Source organism: Canis aureus, chromosome 23, assembly GCF_053574225.1.
Source record: "Canis aureus isolate CA01 chromosome 23, VMU_Caureus_v.1.0, whole genome shotgun sequence".
Lineage (NCBI taxonomy): Eukaryota > Metazoa > Chordata > Mammalia > Carnivora > Canidae > Canis > Canis aureus.
The window spans coordinates 16,327,428-16,353,539 of NC_135633.1; the positions used below are offsets into that span (position 1 = coordinate 16,327,428).

Consider the following 26,112-nt stretch of genomic DNA (forward strand, 5'->3'; position numbering starts at 1 on the left):
CTGTTGTTGGCAGCGGCCTTGGAGTAAGAGGGCGGTGAGCCATGGAAGGTGGGTGGCCCCACGAAGCTGGAGAGGATTCAAAGATGCAGGAATCCAGGGAAACAGATCCTCCCTTAGAATATTTGGAATGGAATGCAGGCCTGCCAACGCCTTGGTTTTATGTCAGAGACACCCTTGTCAGGCTCCTGGTCTCCAGAGCTGCAAGATAATACGATTGTGTTGCCTTCAGCCACTACATTTGTGCTCATTTGTTAAAGCAGCCACAGGAAACTGATCCTGAGTGCAGCGCCTTAGACCGCTCAGTCATCCTGATGACAGGAAGCTAATCCAGTCACCCGGCATCTGATGGTTGGCCAAACACTCTACTGACGGCCACCACCGCACTTAATCTCTGCCGGGAGCTGGAGGTAGATATCATAATCCCCATTAAACAGATGAGCAGGGGAGGCCCAGGTGGCTCAGTGGTTTAGAGCCACCTTCAGCCCAGGGCGTGATCCGGAGACCTGGGATCGAGTCCCACGTCGGGCTCCCTGCATGGAGCCTGCTTCTCCTCTGCCTGTGTGTCTCTGCCTCTCTCTCTCTCTGTCTCTCATGAATAAATAAATAAAATCTTAAAAAAAAAAAAAAAAAAAAGATGAGCAAGCTCAGGTTCAGACAGGCTCAGGAGCTTGACCAAGGTCACCCAGCTTGACCAAGGTCACCCAGCTGACTCCAGAGCCCCTTCAGGAAGCGGCCCTTGCAGAGCAATCCCTGGCACTGCCTGATAATGAAGCATTCTGGAGAAGCCTCACACTTTCCCCACAATCTCCTTCAGGTGTCAGAGGAAGATCTCCCAGATTTGCCTTTGCCACGATGAATAAAGTCGTCGAGCAGAAGATTTTAATGGTGTCAGACCTGAGACTGTCAGGGCTCCTTTCTTCTGATTAGCTCCAAGCTTTTTCTTGTCAGATTTCACTTCTTTCTTTTAGCAGTTCTGAGGATCCCTAGAATAGAAAGCCTAATTGTGAGGGCTGCTGGCAAAAGACCTTTAGCATGAATTCTAATGCACCTCTAGAAGCACAGAGAGGGGAAATACCTTATGGAGAATACTTTATTTCCTTATTATTAGGGCTCTGAGCACATCAAAAGGTGTTTTAAAAATCTGAAAATATCCCCTTGGGAAGCCCCGGTAGCAGCACAGTGTGTTGTTTTTCCAGGATAAGGAAAGCACCACAATGATGTGCTAAAGTTCTTTCTTCTCCAAATAAAACCCAAACACTGGGTCCATCTTACAGAAGAGAAGGGGGGGCCCAAGGAGCAGCAGATTTGCCCAGTGTTGGAGGTGAGAGCGGGCTGAGGCCTCCTGGCCTTCTAGCTACCTCTAACCGTAAGCTCTCAGCACCTTGCTTGGCTGGGCCTGCACACAGGGTCTGGCTGTGACCTCTGGGCTGGATGCTGGAAGGGAAGAGAAGGGAAATGAGACACATATCCCAGGCTGTGGAGATGGCACAGCAGAAGGCCAGCTGCAGGTAGCCGGGACTGGCCTGCTATTCAGTGTGCCACCCATCCTTGTGTCGCAGGAGCAAATCCGGCCTCAGCAGTAGTATTGGGATGGTGGGTCCTGATGGGACCGGCCTGGGCTGCTCTGGCGAGGCCCAAACACTAGGCTCTTTAGTAGGAATAACAATGACTTCTCACCAGCGGGAAGCCAGCAGGCAGGAGTTTGCTGAAAGCCTACAAGAAAAATGTACCTTCTTGAATATCCAATTAGCCTTTTCTTTTTAGCCCCCAATAAAACTTGCAACAAGGCATCTCAAGCGTAGAAGAAAATTTTTCTAAAAATCATTGAATTGCACATTTGAAATGGGTGAATTTTATGGTATATAAATTATACCCCAATAAAGCTGTTAAAAAAAATAAATAGAGTGGAAGAAAAGGAAACATCCTCTAAGAGTTCTTATCTGGGATATTCGGCAAGGCAAAGTCCATTATTTAATGCTTCGCCTTCATCCTTCCGAAAGCTGACTTCATACTGACTCTACACAGCAGCTTGAAAGGTTGTTGCCATTTTACAGGAGAAGACAGAGGCTTGAAGGGCCAGGCTGCAGGCCTTGTCCAGAGAGACCGAACAGCACCCCAGGAGTGGATAGAGAAGGATCTCCAGAACACTCCTGGAAAGTGTCTCTTCATCTCAGAACACTCCTCCACTCCTGGAGGAGGACCAGGGGACAGGACCATCTGTGCCTGTCCCCTAGATAAACCTCATACACAGGTTATAGTGCCTGCAGCAGGCAGCTACCCGGGACAGGGACCTGCTGGTCTGTTCCACTTTCTCCCTGCCTCCTCATTACTGGGTTCTGGATCTCAGCACCAAACACCCAAACCTTTGGCTTTGAGCATGGCCTGAGGGCAGAAACACAAATAGCAGTGGCTATAGGACTGGCTGCGGGGCACAAGCTAGGCCCCTCCCCACACACTCTCAAAGAAGCCTTCTTGACCCTGCCGGAAAGAGGAACATATAGTAAACTGAGTAAAATCACAAGAAACAAGAAGGTTCCACCCCTTTCCTGGGAAGATGTCCCTAAAGGTGACCAAAGAGAGGCTCTAGAAGCCCTAGAAGCCGAGCTGCTGCTTCCCATGGAGATGTGGCTCAGTGCAGGCAGTGGGCTGGGGGGTCCTAAGTGATGTGAGCTCAGTTCCTGGTGGCTCTGTCTCCCCTCCACAGGCTTCCACCAGTACTGCTGCCCAGCCCTGCAGTGGGAGCTCTAGATCACTTGGGCCTCCAGCAGCAAGTGTGTGATGTGACCCCCTCTCCTGCTATTTTAGGATTTATCCCCAAATCCAAGGAACAGAGATGGGTGTTGGGGAGGTCAGGGCTTAGCCTCTCCTGCAGCTTCTCCAAAGAGCTCCCAGTGCCTGGGAGTAAAGTGCACAGCAGGAGCTGGCTACATGGCTCCTAAAGATGGGGATCGCCAGGCATGCGGTCCTGGAGGGGACAGGCAGTCAGAAGTGGAGGGGGCTGGGCAGCAGCACCATGGCTGCTTCACTCCAAAACCCATTTTCTTTCCACTCCATTGTGTGGTCTCCGCACCGCCAAGACCCTGGAGTGAAAGCTGCTGGGCAGGCCCTCATTTGGGCTGCTCACCCAAGCAGTGGCCCTCACGCTGGAGGCATTCTCTCTGCTTCCAGCATCAGTGGCTTCAGGAGCTTCGAAAGCCTTGGCAGAGTCTCCAGATGTACTCCTGGTGCTGGCGGGTGCCCCTGTGCACAACCCTCAGAGCCGTGGCTTTTGTTGCTTTAATTGCTTAAAGCCTCATAAGCGCCCCATTCTTGCCCCACTTCCCTCCTGTCTCTGTGAATTAGCATAGAGGCTGTCAGGACGTGTATCTGTAATTCTCCGCTCTCATTAGTGGGGCACTGCGGGCATATCTCTGAGACCATAATGTGGCGATTCTCGATGCCCCATGTGATCACGAGTAGAACTTTCCAGAAAACAGGTCAGGCACAATGAGAACTGGGGAAGCAGCTGAGCCGAGTGAAAGTTCTCTGGGATTCTTATTCACAGGGGGCCTCCTGGGAAGGGTTCAGAGCAAGTGATTGTCAAAATACACTGTAACCAGCTAGACACGGGCATGAACACTGGCTGCAGTGCGAGGCCAGGCCCTGGGACTGCTGGCCAGATCAGGTATATACCTTGTAGTTGCTGGAGTATTCCAAGAAGAGAGCCAGAGCAGCTGGGGTAGCAAGGCCAACCGGAGGGACTCCAGCGCTGTGGAAGTATTCCAGTGGTTTAACGTTGCAGTGAACCGTGCAGACCGGCTGGGAAGTCTCTCAGGGCCTGAAGTTTCCACAGTCTTCACACCAGTGTGTCTTGGCTCAGAACCTAGAGGCAGGCTGGGGACATGTCTCTGGGCTACAGTCTCCTCTTCTCTGTGATGGGAAGGATAGGCCCTACATCCCAGGCCACTGTGACGGCCTGGCCTTACCACCTGGCAGGGGCAGCACAATGGCACGGGGGTACAGCGTACAAGGGATCAGCTCAAGGGGCAGACGGTTTGCATAGACACCCAAGATTGGCCTGCAGTTTTGCTCCTCCCTGGACCACAAATAATGCATTTTGCCACTGGAGACAGCACTTTGGTGATGGTTAGTGTGTTGGGCTTTGGCATATGTGCTTACAGGCTTATAGATTATTTCCAAATGATATGGCCAGACCTGGCCTTTCAGACTTGCCGTTCTCATTATGGTTCTATACATCCCGCTGTTCCAGGTCGACTGAGGCCCCAGCAGCTCTGGCTCTTCTTCCCTGGTTTCAGCTGTGGATAGCCATCTGTTCAAGGCCATGAACCCCCACGCTGTGCTCTCTCCTGTTTCTGCATCTTTGATCCTGTTGGTCCTGCCCTAACAGTGCCCTTCTTCAGAGTGAGCTCGTGAATCTCACTTACTCTTCATGTCTAACTGGAGCATCCTCTCCTCTGGGAGGCCTTCCTGGCATGTGCCTCTTCCCTCTTTGGTGACCCAGTGGCACATTATACACTCTGGAGCATCGATCACATTCTCTATATGTTGGTCACATTCTCTATATGACTGGCTTTTCCACTAGACTGGATGCTGCTTGAGGGTAGGCAACAAGTCTGAGTAGCCTTGTATTTCCAATGCCCAGCAATAGGCCTGGTGCAGAATAGACTTGCTTGAATACTTGTTGATTGTATAATAAGAAGAGTTGGCTCCCTCTGGGGCAAAGCTGACAGAGACTCCCAAAGCTGAGCAATGCAGGAGATGCAGCCATGGGGAGCCCTTTGGGATAAAGCTGACAGAGGAGCATTTCCCAGATGCTGACCAAGAAGGGCATTCTAGGGATGAGAAGGAATAGTCTTTCCCTGAGCCAGAGGTTTTGTTTCCCCCACAAAGCAAAAGGCAGGTTCCTCTGAGAGACGTCAAAGAGGAGGAAGGAGCCAGCCTCTTTCTCAGTGTCAGAAATGTAATTTTTGCACAGATCCATCAATATGCCTTTTCTCTTCAAAAGGTAGGGTGGTTAGTGACCTCTTAGGGAAATCCTCCCCTTGATTTTGTTGATGGGGATATCTGTAGCAAGAACCTTAGAGACTGAGCCAGAGGTAAGCTCTGGAGGAAGGCTGGCAGCCACATGTCTGCAGGAACTTTGGGACCAGACTCTCAGACTCTCTGAGGCTCTGTGGTTTGAGTCAGACACTCCCAGAAAACATTTTCGGTTAGTTTTCTGAAGACTCTGACTCTTACCACCTCATTGTCCTCTGCACCTTTGTTTTTAGGATGTTGGGCCTTCGTGTGGTCTTTCCAATTCTGAGTGCTTCCAGGTGAGAGTAGAAAGAGGAAAAGGCAAGAAACAGACACAGCCTTTCCCCCTCCTTCCTTATCTCTCTTCTCTCTTGTCCCCATGTGTTTTGGGGCGGCTCTTCTGTGCATGGTCCTGTTCTGGATGCTTGGGAGAGATTCCAGGTACTTTTCTGATATAAAAGATTTACCAAGGAGTCCTGAGAGAGAAGTCCGGGTTGTCCACCAATGACCACATTCCATGGAACTCCCTGGGAATCTTCTAAGAGCATACCAATGATCTCAAATGGCCTTGCATAAGTGAACTGGGTAGGAAATTAGCTACATGAGAATGGAATTTGCCTTGGCCTTTACTGGTTTCACACTCCTGCTTGCTGACACAGGACTCCAGTCTCCATCCTCCCTCTGAGGATGTGAGGAGTCGGACCCTAATGGATCAGGGGCTTACTGACTCCTCTCCTGACATGCTGCTACTACTCCATTCATTCGTCTTCCTGATATTCATTAAGCATCTGCAGAACAGGCACTCTTCTAAGCACTGGGCATTCCTCAGAGAACAGAGCAAATCTGTGACTTCATGGGGCTCCAGCTGAGTCAGGAAAGACAACGAGTAAGACAAATAGAAAAAGTACTTTAGTGGGTGTGGAGGGAACACTGAGATCTAATGTTTAGGAAAGGCTTTGCTGAGAAAATGACTCCTAAGTAAAGAGATAAAGGAAGTGAGGGGAGTTAGCCATAAGGGTATAGAAGAAAACACAAGAGCAAAGGCCCTGAGGTGACATGTGCCTGTGAGTCTGGTGAGAGGCCGCTGTGGCTGGAGTAGAGAGGACAGGGGGCAGTGGTAGGGTGTGAGCTCTCAGAATCTGGGTCACCAGGAGCCGTGTAGGGCCTTCTAAGTGTTAGTAGGGACTTGGTCTTACATGCTGAGGAGACAGGTAGCCATTGGGGGATACGGTACAGAGAGGGGCATAACATGGTAGTGTCTCCCCTGGCCTGTGGGTCTGCTCATATCCTGCTGGGGGCTGCCCACCTGCCCATGCCACATAGCTCATAGTGAGAGAAGGTGGGAGGATGCCTCCCTGCCTCTGTGTTATGCAGGTGCCAATCGGGCCCTATGTGTGGCTGTCTGGTGAACTGGCCTTTCGGTGTCTGCTCTCAGTCTGCTCTCTCTCTCCTGTCTCACCCAGACAAGCACCCGGGCTAGGTGAAGAATGGGCTGGGATTATAGGATTTGTGCCATACCCAGAACCCTCTAAACTCTGGCTCTGCTGCCAGGCTGAGTTCGCTGTGCCTGCTTAGTCTCTGCCAGGAGTGAGCCGTCCTTGGGGAGTTCGGAGCCTGCTGGATATATACTTCTTCTGTGTCCCCCCTGTTGGCCAGCTGTGCCCAAGTAGGTCTGGACACTAGGAGGGAAAGTTATACTCCAGTATAGCCTAGATTTGCTCCTGAGAGGTACCTCATCCCAGGGTGACAGATGGCTCTTGGTCTGGTACATCACCGGATGTGTCCAGACACCCCTGGAATTTTGCAGAGGTCCCAGCCTAGGCACTTCCCTGAAGCCTCTTTGCCTGTCACCCCAACATGTCAGATGGTCCTCCTTTGCTGATGACCATGTAGGACTGCTTTCTTACCAGAGAGAGAAGGTAGTCGTTGGGTCTAGGACCAGTTAAGAGTTGGCCACTTGGCAGCAGGCATGGAAGTCCTTCCTCTGGGGGCTAGGCGGCAGCAACGTCTTTCAGAGCGGGGGACCTCAGGGCAGGGCCACTTATCTTCCCCACCTGAACTCAGGAGGTGTTGTCGGAAGGGCACCCTGGTGGGGCTGAGGGTCTTTGTGGTTCCTTAGTAGCTAACATTTATTATGTGCCAGGCCTTGTGCTAAGCTCCTGACATGGAACATCTCGTGGAATATGTATGAAAAGGATACTATTATTATCAATGACATTTTCTGGATGAGAAAACGGGGCAGTGCAGGTAAGCTAGACTAAACCAGTGAATGGTAGATCTGGAGTGTAACTGCACAACCAGTACTCTTAACCAGTCCTTTGGATGTCAAATGGAAGACAACCGGGGTTGTCTGCATACATTTTCTTAAAGGACCAGATGGTTAAGTATTTTCAATTTTTTAGGGCACATGGGCTCTTTTGCACGCACCTGACTCTGCCCTCTAGCTCTAAAGCAGTTGTAGATAATTTGTAAGCACGTGGATGGATGGGCTGTGTTCCAATAAAGCATTATTTACAAAATAGGTAGTGGGCCAGATTTGGCCCTCAGACCATAGTTGGCCATTTATGGTGTATAGAGCAAAGAATGTGGGGTTTGGAGGGACCCAGACCTTTCTTCAATGCCCCTGACAAACCAGATGACCTTGGATTGGTCATTTAACCTTTTCATTTGGTTTCCTCATGTCTAATAACTAAGCTCTACGGAGTGCTTGTCAACTAACTTATTTTAAAATGGTTTATGGAACTCCTCTCAAGATGCTCCCATGGCAAAGACCAAGACAGATGTCACCCTGCCCTCATGGAGTCCACACCTGTGAACAAGACAGAGATAACTTTGAGTAAAGACATCGGCCAGCGTGGTGCTTGGCTCTGGGCAGGAATTCAGCAAAGAAGTCTTCCTGCCCCTGCCGTGCCCCTGACTTACATCATTCAAGACCCACCTCTTTCAAGTTTGCTGTGGTTTATTCCCATGCGGAGTAAGAAGACAGGAGCATGTGGTGGAACCTAGGATTTTAATATGTTTAGAATACATTTTTATGCAACACAGGTCTAATTGTGAATCATAATTTTTTCATTAACTGATCTCATTTTACTTGGTAATATCCATTTAGGTAGGTAGGCGAGAGCAGTAAAACTCCATTTCTTTTAAATATTATATGATTCAGTTGGCTCACTGATTTCGATTTTTACTGCTCTCAACATTCCAAGTGAATGAGTCATGCATCTTTGTAGAGATAGCAAGGACCTTTAGGATCTTGTGAGCCCTGTGCTTCCCTTCACCTATGCCTCAGAGGGGAGAACATGTGTGCCCCGAGTTCTGGGATGGAACTTTGGCCTCCACATCTCTTACTTTGTCATAGAAATGCTCACCTGGTTTGCATTTTACTCCTTATTAGACCCCAATCTGTTTTGTGTATCTGAGTTTCCTTCCATATCTTTAAGGAAAATTGGAAAATTGCCATGTTTATCTGTGGAACTCATGTGTATCCCAGCTCCATTGTCATGTGGAGCCAGGGTGGTGTGATGGTCAGGACCACCGTCTCGGGGACAGACCTCTCGAGGTTGACTCCCCACTACTTCGCTTCCTTCTGAGTGAGTCAGGGAAAGGTTCTTATCCTCTCTGTGCCTCATTTCACTACCTGGAAAGTGGAAATGATAATCGTCCCCACCTCACAGGGTGTGATGAGTTGATGGGAGAAACAACCTTCACAGCAGAGCCTGACTGGTAGAAAGCACTTAGTGGGGGTTAGCTATGATGATAATCCTAAAGAGATAGGTGTACCTCCAGTTTGGGGTATGTCCCAAGGACATGATCAGGAGAGGTGAGGTGCCTTCCACAGGTTCGCCCAGCACCTGGGAGTCCAAGCCCTGATGACACGTCTTTAGGCATCTGTCTCACTAATGCCTCTGGCATTGGCATACTTGCTCTGCTTCAGAATCAAGGGCTCGACAAATACCCACCATTTGCTTCGACGTGGATGGAACTGGAGGGTATTATGCTGAGTGAAATAAGTCAATCGGAGAAGGACAAACATTATATGGTCTCATTCATTTGGGGAATATAAAAAATACTGAAAGGGAATAAAGGGGAAAGGAGAAAAAATGAGTGGGAAATATCAGAAAGGGAGACAGAACATGAGAAACTCCTAACTCTGGGAAATGAACAAGGGGTGGTAGAAAGGGAGGTGGGCGGGGGGGGGGTGACGGGGTGACGGGCACTGAGGGTGGCACTTGACGGGATGAGCACTGGGTGTTATGCTATATGTTGGCAAATTGAACACCAATAAAAAAATATATAAAAAAAAAGAATCAAGGGCTCTCTAATTTTTAGGGAGCCACAAAAGCCCCCTTCTCTCAAAGACAGCCTTTGTTCCCCTCTAGTGACAGGGGCTTCCTCCCCCACAGCACCCCTTCCATGATAGGAGGATCCTGGGTATTAGAAGGCCTCTTCCCCTCTCCCAGATTGGTTCTTATGAGAATCCCCCAAGAGGAGGTGGTAGTAAGAGCTGTGGTCTGCAGCTCTGAGCTCCCCAACCTTGAAGACTGTGGAACCTTAGATCCTTGCTTGGCTCTAGCCTGTACCTTTACCTGGCATAGGTGTGTATACTCCCACAGGCTTCATACAGATGGCTAAGGGGATATTGGCAAATGTCCCAAGCCTGCCTAGATGGCTGAGTGGTCATTGGTAAGTGTCCCAAGCCTACCTGTTCTGTCCCTAATCTGCTTCTGCTTCCTCTGGTCTCTGTCTCATTCCAGGCCCCTGCACCATCTCTCACTTACATCATGTTTTGTGAGCATAGAGGATAGCGTCCAGGGGGCTTGGCGTCCCTGTCCAATTTCTCTGATTTCTAACCTTGACTGCCTGTACCTCAGAATGAATTCCAAAGTCTTGATCGTATCAGCCTGTGTCCTAGCTGTTACTCCCATTAAAAAATAATAATAATAATAATAAAAAATAAAAAAAATCAAATGACCCACCAGGCTTCCCTTGCTAAGTGCTATACTAGTTTCCTTTTATTGTGAACTTTTTCTGAGACATATGCTGGCCAAAGTGCTGTGTATACATTATTTTATTTAATCCTCTCAGATCCTGGGCGGAGGGTAGGGAGGTGGGTAGGTATTGGTGTGCCCGCATTACAAATGGGGGAATCTGAGAGCTTGAGTGTTTGCTAGCGGCCACGTAGCCAGTGAATGGTGAAGCAGGGGTTTATTTGAATCCGTGTCTGTAGAATCCAAAGCTTCTGCTCTTATAGGTAATAACGCCCCCTTCATTTTCTTAGAAAGCTCCAGGGAAACCATGAGCTCTTGACCTCCTGTAGGGTCTGCCCCTACAAATCTACTGGGAGCCCAAGAGCAGTGCCCAGAACACGTGGGTGCCTGGGATTTTTTTTGACTGTCCTCTCTTCTGGTAGGCACAGTCTGGAAGCAGCAGGAGGCAGTCTGGCTGTGGGTCCTTGGAGCCAGGTGAATGGCACTTGGTGGGACCAGGCCACTCACAGCAGACCAGACAATGGAGAGAGAGGTGGGCTGGCAAGACTGGAAAGGGGGCCAGAACCCCAGCTAGGGTGCCTGAGTATAGGGCAGGCTCAGGACTGCCAGAGAGTGGGGGTACAATCTTGGGGGAGAGAAGCAGAAGCCCCGTTTGAGGGCTAGGGCTAGCATCTCTTGTGGGGAAAGGAGGGAGTTCTGACTTGAAGCCATGAGGCATCAGGATCACATCCATGAGCTGCTCAGTAGACCTGTAGGATGTATTTCTATATCCCTTGTGCCTAGTGGTTGTTGGATGGATGGATGGATGGATGGATGGATGGATGGATGGATAAATGAGTTTGAAGAAGCATGGGGATTACAGTCTATCCTCTTGCGCAGCCCCCCAAGTATGGGGAGAAGATTGTTTTACCCAAGGTGTTGGTAAGGAGGGGAAAGGGGTTGTCATGACATTTGCAGGGGTGCACTCTGACCTGCTGTCTCCTTGTCCCTTCTTTCTCCAGAGGCTCCTGCCAAGCCTGAGGAGGCAGAGGCTGAGCCCTTCACAGACTCCTCTCTGTTTGCACATTGGGGCCAGGAGCTCAGCCCTGAAGGCCGGCGCATGGCCCTGAAGCAGTTCCAGTACTACGGCTACAACGCCTACCTCAGTGACCGCCTGCCCCTCGACCGGCCCCTGCCTGACCTCAGACCCAGTGGGTGAGCAGAGTCAGTGGCTGGGCCCTTGTTGACCTGCCTGTGGGGAGATGGGGTCACCACAGTGCCGGAAACAGAGTCAGGACAGGGCATTTGGACTCCTGGGTGCCTCTCCTGCTTCAGCCAGGGTCTGTGCCCTCAGCCTTCATTGGACAAATCACTTTCTACCTCCTCTGAGAGCCTCAGTTTCTCCATCTGCTAAGCAGGGGGAAGACTTCTTCCGTGATAGATGTTGAGGATTAATAACCTAATTTATTCCTTACAGGCTCTAGAGTCATCTGGTGTTTCTGTTAATAAGTCATTTTAACCCAATTAGTTGCATTTTTATGAACAATTATTTTTTTTTTATATAAATTAGTATTTAAAGTATCTCCATCTTCTAGGGCTAACAAGTCATTACACCCGACACAGAAGTCTGTCTTGACTTCTCTCTTTGTTACAGAAGATGTTCCTTTAAGGTTCAGTTAGAATTTTTATTACTCCTAATTATTAAAAGTGTGGGCACGTACCACAGCTGAGAAAATCTCATTAACTTTTGTGAGTCCCCCCTCCCCCAATGCCTTCTTTCCCCCTCTTTCTCCTTATTTTTAAATTTTTCTTAAAGCTACAAACTGCAGTGAGCTTATATCTGGAGTTTTCGGGAAGATCTTGCTGCTTGGTTTGAAGGCTGTGTTCTCTTAGGGAGAAAAGTTTAGTTCCATAGACATTTATTGAGCACCTGATATATACTGTATAATTGAGTATGGTTTTCCCTGGGCCATGGGGAACTTGGCTGAGCTCTAGGGATGAAAGAGCAACAGAGGATCTACAAGGGGCTAGAAGAGTATATATTCATTTAAAGGATATTTACTGGGCAGCTTGGGTGGCTCAGCAGTTTAGCACTGCCTTCAGCCCAGGGCGTAATCCTGGAGTCCCAGGATCCAGTCCCATGTCAGGCTCCCTGCCTGGAGCCTGCTTCTCCCTCTGCCTGTGTCTCTGCCTCTCTCTGTGTGTCTCATGAATAAATAAATAAAATATTTTAAAAAATAAAAAAAGGATATTTACTGAGCACTTCTTATGGGCCAGCACAGTCTAGGCACAGAGAGCAGTAAACAAAACAGACATCTTTGCCCTCACAGAGCTTACATTCTAGATGAGCAGGGACACATAATATACAAAACAAAAATGTCAAATATGTAGCATGTTAGATGGCAGCAAATGCTATGAAGAAATAGAAAGTTGGAGAAGGAAATTGAGACTCTTGGAATAGGAAGAGGGATTGGATTTTTAGCGAAGTTAGTTGGAAAAGATTTTCCTAAAAAGGTGAAATGTGAGCAAACATCCAGAAGAGATGAGGAAGCGAGCCATTTGCATACCTGGGGGGAAAATTCAAGGTAAGGGACTAGCGGGTACAAAGGTCCTGAGGTAGAAGTGTGCTTAGCATGTTTGAAAAACGAGGCCCGTGCAGCTGGAACAGAGTGAGCAAGAAGGTGGTAGTTGGAGATGAGGTCAGCGGGGCCACAGGAAGCAGATCAAGTAGGGCAGTGGTTCTCAAACTTGGCTGCACATTCAACTCATAGGGAGCTTTAGAATAATCTTGATGCCAGGCCCATACCCTAGACCAATCAGATAAAAGTTTCCAGAGGTGGCCCTCTGTATCTGCATTATTCAGAGTTCTCAGGTGCTGCCCAGGATGAGGGCTTGGTAGGCTGCTGCACAGGTGTGGCTTTTACCCTATGAGATGGGGACCCAGGGGAAGCCCCGGAGCAGACTGGCAATATGCTCTGTCATTTTCAAAGGCCCCATCTGCTGTGTTGAGAGCAGGCTGACAGGGCCGGGGCGGGGGTGGGGGTGGGGGGACCCATTAGGAGGCTTCTGCCTATCAGGGTGAGAGGCGGTGGTGGTTTGGACCATGATAACAGTCAGTAGAGGTGTTGGGTTGGGGTTGGCTTCTAAGAATATTCCAAAGGTGACTCCCCCTGGGAGTGTTTCAGAGACTGTGCCTGGCCAGAACCTAGAGGCTCTGGAAAAAGGGTCCTCAAGAGGCAGTGGGACCCCCAGGACTTCTGCAGAGGCCTTGGCCTGGATCTTGGCCAGCACAGGAGCTGCAGACCTCACAATCAGCTCTGACATAAAACTCAGACCTAGTTCAATGCTTGTTTATTCCAAATTAAAGGGGAAATAAGGAGTCTAAGGAAAGGATGGATCTTCTAGACTGCAACGTGACTATCACGATGACTGGTATTTACACAGAGCTTGACCTGTGGAGAACAGCCTTCCCAGTGGACCACAGCGACTGCCAGCAGCAGAGGTAGGGAAGGAACTGGCGTGTTCTCCTCATTCAGAGTTAAGGAAACTGAGGAACAGAAAGAGTAAGTGTTGTGTCTGAGGTCACACAGCTGGATAAGTAGCTGAGCGAAGACTCGACCCCTTGTCTCCCGAGGCCAAATCCCGGCCTTTGATGGTAGCTGTCTTGTTAAGAGCCAACTGACTCCTGAGCCCCTTAACCCTTCATTGAGAGGTACGCCCCGTCACTGTTTCTTGCTACTTCCCCAGGAGAGAAACAGGAAAGTGGAGGGTTGAGGGGACAGAGACCACGTGGCCTTTCTCAGAAGGACAGGCCTTCCTTCAAGCACACTTTGGAGGTAGCACGTTTTTTGGGGGGTGGGGGGGCAGTCCAACCTGGGCTTCCTGAGTTTGCTGAGAAAGAGTCTCCGAAGGACTCCAGAGAGGTCGAATTCTGAGCTGTAATCATGAGGGAGACCTTCCCTGTGCACAGAGCTACTGCTCATGGGGTTCCACGCCTCTCCTGTGGGGCAAGGTGACTTTCCATAGAAGAAGAAATGGAATCTCTGATAAAAGGTAGGGCTGAGCCTTCTCGGTGAGCCCTCATCAGTGCTCTCTTGCAGTGGCTTTCAGGATGCAGTTTCTCTTTGCACGCGTGCTTGGAAAGCTCTCTCTAGCTCTACTTCAGATCCGGGGCCAGACACACGTCCAAGATGGGAGAGCTGCTGGGATCCACTCAAACCAAGAGTGTGCTTAGGTAAAGCAGTGCCTCTCTTCGTTCATTTCCCTAAAAACGCTCCTACCTTGTAACAAGGTCATTGCTTAGCTTATCCTGTTGAACTCGTTTTGGAAACATTTTTTCAACGTCTTTGCTATCATCTTATTCCAAATTACACTGGCAAACATTTATATAGCATGGGCCGTGTTTGCAGGGATGCGTTTGGCACTTTATTTCTATTAACTGTTTGACTCCTCGCAGTAACCTCGGAGCTGGTACTTGTCGGGGAAATGCACACTGTTCTTTACTTTCCTACTCACAATCCTTCAGGTGCCAGATGTGTGGGGTTTTTCCATACCAACCAATTCTGTGACGCTAGCCGGGTGCCCTGCAATTCAATTCAGTTCTAGTCCTAGCTGCTGGCAGTCAGCATCGGTCCCACAGGTTGTGGGCTCAGGCCCATGACACTGCCCCCACTTCAGAGGCCAGTCCAAGGTCTCAGGTTAAGCAGCTGAGCTAAAACTGAGCTGTCCCCTGTGCTTCTCACCGACTAGCCATAAAGTGAGGTCCCCATGACCCGTCCTTGAATTCAGTCATTTGCTAGCAATGACACAGAACTCAGGGAAATACACTTAGCAGTTGATTATGAAGGATATGATACAGGACACAGATGAGCAGTGTGATGAGATATATAGGGTGAGGTCTGGGAGGATCCCAGGCACAGGAGCTTCTGTCCCCATGGACTTGGGGTACATCATCTTCCTGGTACGTGATGTGTTCGGCAACTTCTGAACCCCATGCTTTCAGGATCTGTATGGAGGCTTCATCATGTATCCATCATGATGGATTATTAACTCACTTTTCAGAGGATTGAGTAGGGAGGGTAGGCTGAAAGTTCCAAACTTCCAATCATGGTTTGGTCTTTCTAGTGACCAGCCCTCATTCAGGGCCCACCAAGAATCACCTCATTACATCAAAAGATGCTCCCATCATGCAGGAAATCCCAAGGGACTTAGGAGTTCAGTGTCAGACACTCCTTCACTTGGGAAATGACAAGGGATTTAGGATTTCCATGTCAGGAACTGGGGTCTAAGACCCAAATATATATATATATATATATATATATTTCTTATTATTTGACAGTATAATTATTCATTCCTATTTTACCAAAGAGAAAATTGAAGCATGGAGAGACTATAACATTTGCCAAGGTCGCTAGTGGCATGACTGGGGTTGGAACCCAGATAGTCTGGCAATAGAATTTGTGTTTGTCACTGCCACTATGCTTACTGCCTGGAAGTGTTAATCTGTGACACTCTAATGGGATGGGGGCTGCTTTAACAGTATGTAGCACTGGGCCAATCCATTCATCCAAGTCGGGAAAGTCTTCTCTAAGTGCTGGAAAAATTGTCTTGGTGAACATGAAACCCATTATCAAGGCAGAGAATGATGCCTTTGCTCCTGGTAATGTTGGGATAATATGGCAAGGTGGGTGGAGGTGGGGGGTAGCATCTGAAGAGGAAGCACTGTGCTAAAGACAGTCTCTAGAAGCATCAGGCCAGGTGGATCTTGGTGGGATCCACTTGGCTTCCATCTCAGTGCCCTGGGGGATTTCTGCTCCTGGAGGTGTCCTTGGCTTTGCACTTTGCTCTTTGTGTTCTTGGGTTTGCTCTTCCAAGTTCTAAGCCTGATGTTATGCTTGGCTTCATTCCCTGAATGGAAAGTGAGTGTTCCGAGTCCTGCCCCAACCTCTCTTCCATCGTCTCTGGCTGGTCCCTTATTTTGTCTTCTTTCTTGGTGCTGAAAGATGTCATCTGACCCACTTTTGTCATCTGGCTGAAAGGACCATACTCTACTCAGTGCCTTATACACAGCAGAAGACATAACCAGAAGGAAAAACGTCCATCCAGCCGGTTGCTAGGCTTTATTAATTTATTCATCCCACAAACATATATTGAGCTCCAAGTGTGTGCCAGGCATCTAGTAAAGCACCAGAGAAACCTCAAGGAGTTTGCACTGTAGTAGGAATCCAGGTGGAAGGTGTTAGGAGAGCAGGGCGGGGGATCAGAAAGCATGCTGACCATCTCCTGGCTTCCTGGTAGAGGAGCCGCTCTCGCAGGTTTGTAGTAGGTCAGCGGTGGGAACTGGAAGGCCCACAGAAGCCCTGTTCTTCTGTGGCCTCTGCAGCAGGGAGACAGGACCAGAGAGGTGTCTGCAAGGAGCCTCCCCTTACCAGTAATGATGCCCCCCTTCCCCCCTCCCCGGGGAAGGAAGGACATTGGAACTGGAAGTGCAACAGTTTTATTAGCCTCATTTGGGCTCTTTGGTCCGTGCAGAGAAAGGACAAATTTCCTCCAGGCTCTAGGACAATTGGCTCTGAGGGAAATAAAAATGTCATTCATTCTCCCCTCATTGTTATAACAAGTGCCATCCCGGTGAGAAGGCCCAGGAGGGACAGGAGATTGGTGTCTTCCTCTGGTGATCCTCCTGGGCCTCACCCCACGAGGGGCCTTTGCCAGACCTGGACAGGCTTTTACCTTCTTGCCTTCTAGGTTGGAAAGATATGCAGGCCTCAGGATTGAAGGGGAGAAAAGCAGCAACTTACCCTGGCTGGACTTTGTCCATCCTTCACATCCCCAGCTGCAAACTCCAAATGTTCCTGTGGCTTCCTCTGGGTGCATGAGCACACAGAGTGCCCCAGTGTCCACCCTCCTCCTCCTTGTCTGTAGACTCCAAAATAACCTACCAGGGACAGAAAGACAAGGGGGAAAAATATAAGTGTTATTGGGATGTGGACTACATAGACATATATGTTCATCAAAGCTTATCAAATTTACCTAAGATCTGTGGATTTTATTGCATGTAGATGGAACATCAATTTTTTTTAGAAGGAGGGTATATATAAGAAAGAGGTCAGGGAAGTTTTTGCCTGCAGGATGGAGAGAGAGAATGGGGCAGCATCTTTGGGGGGGCCACTGAGAGTATGGGCTATGATTGTAGGGAAGGAGGATCGTGACGGTGGGTCAAAGCCACTTACAACTCAGGGCTGGAAGGTACGGGCAGGGCCCCCACCCCAGCGACGGCAGGCCAAGCAGGTGGCATATGGGAGCCCATAGTTCCACAACAACAGGTGCACGCCTCATTCTTTTCTGCAGGCAGTGGCTGCTATTTCTGAACAGGAGCTGGGAAAATGTACGGGTTGAGTGCGGATCTAGTGGGCATTTGAGTGTGGGTAGGAGAAGGGAGCTCCGGGTGCCAAGCTTCAAGGCTTAAAGTTGCCATGGCAACTCTATGGCCTACCTCCAAGGTAGTTCAGGGCAGAGCCTCCGGCAGGTACTATTGCTGCCTCTTGCTGGTAGATCCTCAGAGGCTCCTGAGTCTGTCAGTAATGATGTCCCCTTTCTTTCCAGTGTCCCCTGAGGTCCTTATCCCTCCCTGCCAGAGGATAGGGTGGACTGACTTCCGGGTTGACTGGTGGGCTCAAGCTTGAGATCAAGACATGAGGGGATGACTACAGGGGGGTTAGACTATTTTCTGCAGCCCCAGGAGGGAACAACTGGGACAGATGCACATACATACACACACACACACACACACACACACACACCCTATTCCATACACACACACACACACACACACACACACACACACACACACCCTATTCCTGAACTGGAGAGATCTTGTATGAATATCCAAGTAGAAAGGTCTGGGATGGGATTATAGCAGAGAGAGAACACAGCCTGGAGGCAGGGGCTCAGTCCCCCTAGGAGCAGGTTAGAGTCCATCCAAGGTGACTGGGTGTTTGCTGCCACCACTGGGGTGTGGTCACAGGTTGGCATGTATGGATCGGAGGGTTGGAGGGTTCTCACAGTGCAGGCTCTAGACACACATCTGAGGTCTCTGGACTTTGGTTTCGTGGGTGTATATAGTAGGCAGAGTAATGGTCTCTCATGAGCACCCATGTTCTAATCCTTGGAATTTATGACTATGGTCTGGTCCATGGCAAAGGAGAATTCAGGTTGCAGATAGAATTAAGGTTGTTCATCAGCTGATTTTAAAATAAAGGGATTATTCTGGATTATCTGGATGAGCCCAATGTAATCACAGGGCCCTTAAAAGTAGAAGAGAGAGGCAGAAAAGTCAGGGCCAGAGGGGATGGCAGTGTGACAGGGAAGGCAGCCATTGCTCGCCTTGAAGACAGAAAAGAACCATAAGCCAAGGCATGTGGGCAGCCTTGGGAAAAGGCAGGAAAACAGATTATCACCGGGAACCTCAAGAAAGGAACGTAGTCCTGCCAACACTGTGATTTTAGCCCTATGAGACCCGTGTCAGACTTCTGACCTCTAGAACTATAAGATAATAAAAGTGTGTTGTTCTAAGCCACCAAGTTTGTAATGTTTTCTCATGGCAGCAATGTCAGCATTAGGACACTCGCACAGCGGGCAGCTTGTTGCACAAGATCCCAAGCAGGCTAAAGAGGCTCTGTGCTTGGTTTCATGCACTCTTCTCACTGTGTTAAAATTTGGAATAATTGTGAATACCACCATCTTTTCCTTTTGCGTTGGGCTCCACAAATTATGTAGCTGGTCCCGGGGGACAAGGGGAATGGCTCTAGGTGGACAGCCGGGATCGTGATTGCTGGACCATGTGGGAGTTGCTACCCAAGGGCTAATGATTTTTATTAAGAGTGACCACTTGCTCACTTGCTGTGTGCCCAGTGCTGTGCAGACTGCTTAAGGTGCATTTTTCTAATCTCTCGGAGGTAGTTATTATTATTTCTATTTTTATAGGAGAATACCAAGTACTTGTCAAGTTAAGAAACTCAGGTTCCCACAGGCCTATGTGGCAGAAACAGTATTCTTACCTGGGTCTTGTGTCTTTAGGACACTGCCTCGACACCCTCGCCCTCCCTGGCCCAGGTGACTTTCTCTAGTTTGGGATCGGAGCTCTGTGGAGGTGACCCAGAGACCTGCGGAAGATGTGCCCTCCATGAGGGCAGCCCCAGAACAAAAGACGGTGATTCTGCAATTGCATTGAAAATGTTAACCACACACATTGGAAGGGAATACTCCTTTAGTAAAGCACCCTAGGCAAACTTTCTGATTTTCTTTTCAGATTCTTTTTTTTCTTCTTCTTTTTTTTTTATTGGAGTTCAATTTGCCAACCTATAGCATAAGATATTTGCAAATGACCTGTCAGATAAAGGGCTAGTTTCCAAGATCTATAAAGAACTTATGGGGATCCCTGGGTGGCGCAGCGGTTTGGCGCCTGCCTTTGGCCCAGGGCGCGATCCTGGAGACCCGGGATCGAATCCCACGTCGGGCTCCCGGTGCATGGAGCCTGCTTCTCCCTCTGCCTATGTCTCTGCCTCTCTCTCTCTCTCTCTGTGACTATCATAAATAAATAAGAATTAAAAAAATAAAATCTTTAAAAAAAAAAAAAGGAACTTATGAAACTCAACAGCAAAGAAGCAAACAATCCAATCATGAAATGGGCAAAAGACATGAACAGAAATCTCACAGAGGAAGACATAGACATGGCCAACATGCACATGAGAAAATGCTCCGCATCACTTGCCATCAGGGAAATACAAATCAAAACCACAATGAGATCCCATCTCACACCAGTGAGAATGGGGAAAATTAACAAGACAGGAAACCACAAATGTTGGAGAGGATGCGGAGAAAGGGGAAACGTTCTGATTCTTAATGTTAAGCTGGTTGTGGGCCAGTAGTATCATGTGGACTGTTCTTAAAGGTAATAGAATCTTGAGCTATATTAATAGAAATATAAGGTCTTTAAAAGAGGAGGTGATAGTTTTGTCTGTTTTGCCACTCAGATGACAATTGCAGAATTGGATTTGAAGGGATATAGATGAGGAATATGGTCAGAGGAGAGCAAGCCAAGAGAGAAAGTGGATAACATGATAGATGCGGTTTCTGCGTAGATTGTAGAGTGCTGTTACAAGCTGGTTGACCTCCAGCAAGTCCCCCAGCCTCCCTACACCTTGATTTTCCTGTGCACAGATTAGACGTGGTGATACAAAGGTTGAATTATAATATACAGAGAGCTCTTAGAGCACAGCCTGACACATAGTAGCTGCTATTTACTTTTTTCAATACTGGTATCAGCTGGGCCTTTGATCTGTAAAAGAGATGGCCTGGGAGGACATGACCATGACTTGAACTACCTGAAGGGACTGCTGTGTGGACAAGGAGCCCCATGGGACAGGCCATCAGCTGCAGCAATAAGGTGAGAGGAGGAGAGGGATTTCTCCGCAGTCCCAGAGTTCTGGGCACCAGAGGCCAGAGCCAGTTCTGCTGGAGAGAGAAAATGCTCCATCCCACTTTTTTCTGACCCAAGGGTCCACTCTCCCCAACTGCACATTCTCCTTGCCAAGGGCCTGACCTGCTGGCCAACAAACTCGCCACCTGGAGACGCTCAGCCCCTTACGTGCCTTCTCCGCCAGAGCCAGCTGGCTTGTTCCCTGGGGCTGCTGTCCATGGAGCCCCAGGGAGTCCATTAACCCTGGATTTCTAGTAAGATGTTTTAGGAACAAATGGTCTGTTTCCCTGCTTCCTGTTGGTTGTTTACATTTCAAAGGACTCTCTTCCCTCTTGTCCTACTTCCAACCGACATTTGATATAGCAGGCCCTTTCTCTAAAAAGGTGTAATCACCTGAAAGATGTTTGTAGAGGGTCTCCCTCTGGGTGAAAGCTGCACACTTCGATGATCTCATCTGCTTGGGAGTTTACCTGTCTGGTTTCTTATCAGATGGGCCTATATCTCCTGCCTTGCAGACCACCGAAGCTTCCAGTTCTTAGGCGTCCACTTCTCTCCCCTAGGTGAGCCAGACGTGGTGTCTCGCCAGGTCCCCGAAGCCTCTGGATATCCCCACCCTGGCTCCATTTACCCCTCTGGCTTATCAGAGGATAAGAGAAACTGGATAACATGACAGACAGATGAAGTTTCTGCTTATAGAGCGATGTTTAGTGCCCGCTTGGGTGGCACACATACTAAAATTGGAATGACGAGACGAGCGTGGCCCCTGCGCAAGGATGACACGTACAGAGCGATGTTTAAACCTTGGGTTGCAAGGCCACGTCTCTCATTTTCAAACTGGTTGACCTCCAGCAAGTTACTGAGGCTCTCGGACCTTTCTTGTAAGATAATTCGTTTCTGTTGTTTTAAGGCACCAGGTTTATAGTGATTTTTTTTTTTTATGGCAACTACGTGAGTGTGAGGAAACCATACAGCACGCAGTCAGCTCAGTGATTCCTGTTCTGTCGGGGCATGCTGGAATTCCCACCCACAGGGCTTTCATGGGCTTGAATTAGTTCTGCTGTTCATCATTCGAGTATTTATTCATTTGTTCGTTCAGCCAGACCCCCAGTGATTCCGGAGTTTCAGGGATACCCGGTGAGTAAAGCGGATGTGCTCTTGACCTCGTGCAGTTTACTGTCTAGCGGAGACACTGGCGTTTGTTAAATAGTCACATAAAACACGGCGGGAAGGCAGGCACGTGGCATTGCAAGTAAAGCAAAGGAGGCTGTGAGAGTCTGATGAGGGATCCACTCCCGGCCCAGGAGCCACTCTGGGCCTCTCCCAACTATGTCTCATGTGCGTTCCACGAGCGAGGAACTGAGCTCCCTCAGCAGCTGTGGGGTGTGTGTGTGGGGGGGATTCTTCGTGGGTTGATGTTCCTACACAGACACATCATCACACAATCGGAAGCCACGTGTTCAGGTGTGGAAGAGTGAAGCATAGCTCAGGACGTCCTGGAGCAGCTCGAGCCTGCATCTCCTGTGTCCAGTGGTGACCGTCTGCAACTCCAGCTCCCTGACCTGTCCTGTTCCAACCCCATCATTCCTGCTGCCCCAGACAACTGCTTCCTGCCTTTCTGGGGCATCTCACATTCGGCTCCCCCCCAACACACACGAGAGAGAGGGCTAGATCGAGTCACCGGTACTTCTTCAGTATTGCCAGATCTGGCTGTGCAGAGCTCTTGGGCTGGGCTGCCCTGCATGCTGATGGCCAGGCTGTTGATAGCTGCTTGGGGCTCAGGAATCAGCCTCTGGTGCCATCAGTGGGGGGCCAAATGATGAAGCCATAGGACAGAAGAGCCAGACCTCTTTATACAAGGAGTCACTGGGATGTTTTATCCCAGCAGGAACGATGTGTCAGGAAGAGTTCCAGGCTTCAGAGCCCACAGTGCTTTATCCTATTTGCACACATCACAGACACATGACATCCTCTCCATCTTTCATCGGAGTTAGCAGCCTGGAGTGACTTCTGTTTTGCCTCCCACCCACCAGGTCTCTGGATTGTCACAACACCATTGTTTTTCCAGATACATCTCTGGGTGAGCGTGGAAAGGAAGATACAGCCCTGGTTTAGCAGGGATTATGAGTATAGGCTTTGGTGACAAATAAGCCCAGGTTTCAGCTCTGGAAAATAACTCACTATCTTAGCCCTGTTTTCATCATCTATAAGACAGAGATAATGATGTTTACCATATAGAATTGTAGGAAGGAATAAATAAACGGAGGAGGGGAGAATAAAAATATCCATACATCTCTTAGCACGGTTTATGGCAAATCATGAGCTCTCAGAAAATGGAAATGATTGCTATTATAACTTCCAAATATTCTACGCAGGATCCATGGGCAGTAGGGGTGGCAAGCACATGCAGTCTCATAGCTGTAGAGGTCGTGGAGATATAAAATATAAGTGAAAATCTTGATTATCCTCACCCTCAATGAGAATCCCCACATTGCCCTCATTTTTGGGTTTCATTAAGTCCAGCAGACTAGATGCTAGCAAGCCTGGATCTAATCTGGAAAGGTCTAGAAGAAACCAGCAGGGTACCCACGTGAGGCCAGAGGAGGATCAAGTAAGTCCTGTGGGTGCAGGTAGGAGCAGGGAGGCTGGGGCGAGGACACCGATGGTCTCAAAGGGACAAGAAGGCAGGATTGACCCCGGAGCCAGGCTGTGTCCCAGGGTTATGTTCTAGGTGGTTAGTGGCGTTCTTGATCCCTCATGTGCTGACCATGGCTGCAGGGGAGGGCCTCTTGGGAGAAGGCTGGGAAGAAAGGGATTGGGGACATGCAGAGGAGTGGGTATCTGGTCGTGTCATCTTCTTGCTGCTTGGTCCAGGAAGGTCCCTGCTCCACTCTGAGCACCCTGGCATATTTGGATCAGGTTACCCCTTGCATTGGCCGATAGCCTCAGCTCACGTTCAACTTTGATCTTCATCCTGGAAGAGGTCTACCCCGGTCAAGCAGCCTCCCCAGGAGTTATCACCCTGACAGACTGGGAGCTTGTAGATTGGCCAAGGTCATGGGGAGGGGAGTGTCTGCTGATGCCACAGGGAGGCATCTGGCTGCTGCCCAGGGTGGTGCCCGGCCACCAGGAGCTAGGGTTGGCCTCACTTACTTGGCCATTGCTTCCCTGCCTCTCACAGGCCACACTGGCACTGAAGCTCTTGATATAAATGTGCTTTATAAGGAGATCAAAACAGTGTTGGGGAGCTCTGCTGAGATGCTTCTACATAGCTGCTCCCATCCCGCATTGCCTTCTGTGTGCAGAGATCGATAAAGTCGAGTTTATCATGACCATCAATTCCAGCTTATTAGACAGCCGTAGTACTCCCCTCTCAGAAATGCCTTGTTTTTATCTCTAGTGGAAAATGCCTCGACTTTGAACAAGAATAAAAGTAAAAAGGGAACTTTTATGGCTTAATTTTATAGGAGAATATGCCTCTTCTCAAAATGAGTAGGGAACTGGTCTTGTACAGTCAGGCTTTCTCCAGAAGCATCAATAGGGAAAGGCCTGTGTGGCTCCTCTGACTCTTATGTGCTCTGATCCTGCTCTGGGGAAGTGAGCAGGAAAGAGGGAGGGTGTAGGGGCCAGACCCTAGAGGACAGAAGTGTGGGAGGAGAGCATCTCGGTGGTGTGAACACAGACGCAAAGCTCTCAAGGGTAGGGGAGGGCAGTGCTGATAGATGGGCGAAGCAAGTGGCTGGACTCTGGAGCAGAAGTGCTGGGCTTGAGTCCAGAACAACTCCCTTCCGTAGTGGTTCTTGAATGTGAACTAATTTTGAAAGCCTTGAGCTGCCCTGTGGCAGGCAGGCTTCTGCCCTGAGTTCAGTGTTCAGCAGGGACCGTGGTGAGTGTGACCAGCAGGTATGTGGGCATCTCGCCTGACACGCTGTTCTTCCTCCTTCTTTTTGCCTCCTTTCTCCAACAATGCAAGTTCTGGTTCAGTGTTGAGAAGAAAATACGAACCATGACTGTGTGTTGATGTGTGTGTGCTGGGAACTTTGAGAAGGTAGTACGAGTGTACTCAGCAGATGCTGACTGAATGCCTGCTGTTGGCCAGGCACTGTGCTCGGCTGTGAGCGCGCAGCCGTGAGCAAGCCCTGTCCCTACCCTCAACCAGGCTAGGGACACTGGTGTACTCATTGGATGAGCAACTGTGCCGCTTTGCTGGGGACTCCCAGTGCTGAAATCAGGACATTTGGTCCCCTAGTGTAATCGTGATGACAGTAAGGGGAAGTTTCTTGTGGCAGTTGGTGGTGGCGACCAGGTGCTGCGTGAGAGGGAAAGCTGTTTCTTTAATGAGATGTCTTCACCATGTGGGAGAGAGAAGATCCTGAGTTTTACAGAATTTTATAGAGGAAAGACAACTACGTGGTCCTATCTTCTGCCTCCCTTATTCTATGACACAACATGGAGAAAGGTGAAGTGGCTCTCCCAGGGTCCCACAGCAAGTCAGGGCCGACCTTGAGCTGGGTGGCCTCATGCACCCTCCAATGCTCTGGTCCCACCTTGTCCTTATCCTGCCCACCCTTCACCCTCTGCTCAGCCACAGTCATATTTTCAGCTGGGCTCCAATTAGCTGAAGGGTGAGGGAGGGTGCCTGCGGTGTGGAGAGGCCAGGGCAGCGCAGCTCTTGCTGGAGAACTGTGAGCAGCTCCCAGGAGACAAAGGGAGGAAAGGATTTAAGGAGGTCAGGACGTTTGGCCCCGGAGGGATCCCTTAATCACAGTGCAAAGGACCTGAAGAGTGGCCCCAGACTGAATATGAGGAAGTGAAGCCATAAATTCAGGGGAGGAAGGACCCGCTGGTGGGGCGAGGCCCTGACTCTCCAACAGGGGGAGGAGGTTTGCAGGAAAAAAGGAACGTGCTGGGGTCAGCAGCACGCATGTAAAATTTAGGCCTTCCATAAAATAAATAGCCCTGTTAGCTTTGTTTAATTCCCAAAACCTCCTGTGCGCCAGACTCTGGCTTAAGGGTTAGAGCACAGTAGCAACATAGAGCCCCTGCTCTGGGGTGGGGTGGGGGAGGGGCTGCATTATAACAGGGGGAGACAGACAATAAACATGTCCTGATAGGATGCACTAATTCAGGTGTTTTGTTATGTTCAAAAGGGCTTGGGTGTAAAAACCTTATGTTCGAAGGAGTCTGTTATGTGAAAATGGTGATCAGCAGAGTTTAGCTTGTGAAATGAATAGAATGTTTCCATGATGCTTAGGGAAAGACCATCGGGAGTCGGGTCCCCAGGCCCCAGGGGTTCAAACCATCAGGTGGGGGGGGGGGCGTGCCACCACTGGGAGAGATGGGGAGAAGGAGTGGTGATGTTCAGAAGTAAGAAGGGAGGGGAGTAGAGGAAGACAGCCCCTAGCTCTGGGGGATCCTCAGGAGCAACCTGGAGCTCTAGTTGGTGGGGCCGGGAGGCCCCGAGGAAGTGTGGAGGAGCGCTGCCAGCCACAGGGTCTCTGTCTTCCCTGCTGGCGGCGTTAGCGGGAAGGACAGGGAGCATGTACCTCTGTACTGACCTTCCCGGGAGCTGTTTGCTATACTTTATTAAAAAAAATAATGATGATGATGTTAAAGGTCATGTGCCAGCAGTTTGACCATATATAGTATAAT

General features: G+C 49.4%; 1 protein-coding gene and 1 pseudogene across 1 annotated transcript in view; both read left to right on the plus strand.

The window, feature by feature from the left end:
• The window catches only part of GALNT18 (polypeptide N-acetylgalactosaminyltransferase 18), a 338,232-nt gene that overhangs the window by 152,532 nt on the left and 159,588 nt on the right, over window positions 1–26,112 (plus strand). Inside the window, exon 2 of the mRNA XM_077866468.1 lies at window positions 11,006–11,198. Coding sequence (XP_077722594.1) covers window positions 11,006–11,198 — 193 coding nt within the window. The remainder of the gene's footprint in view (window positions 1–11,005; window positions 11,199–26,112) is intronic.
• On the plus strand, window positions 21,171–21,270 carry LOC144295622 (U6 spliceosomal RNA; annotated as a pseudogene).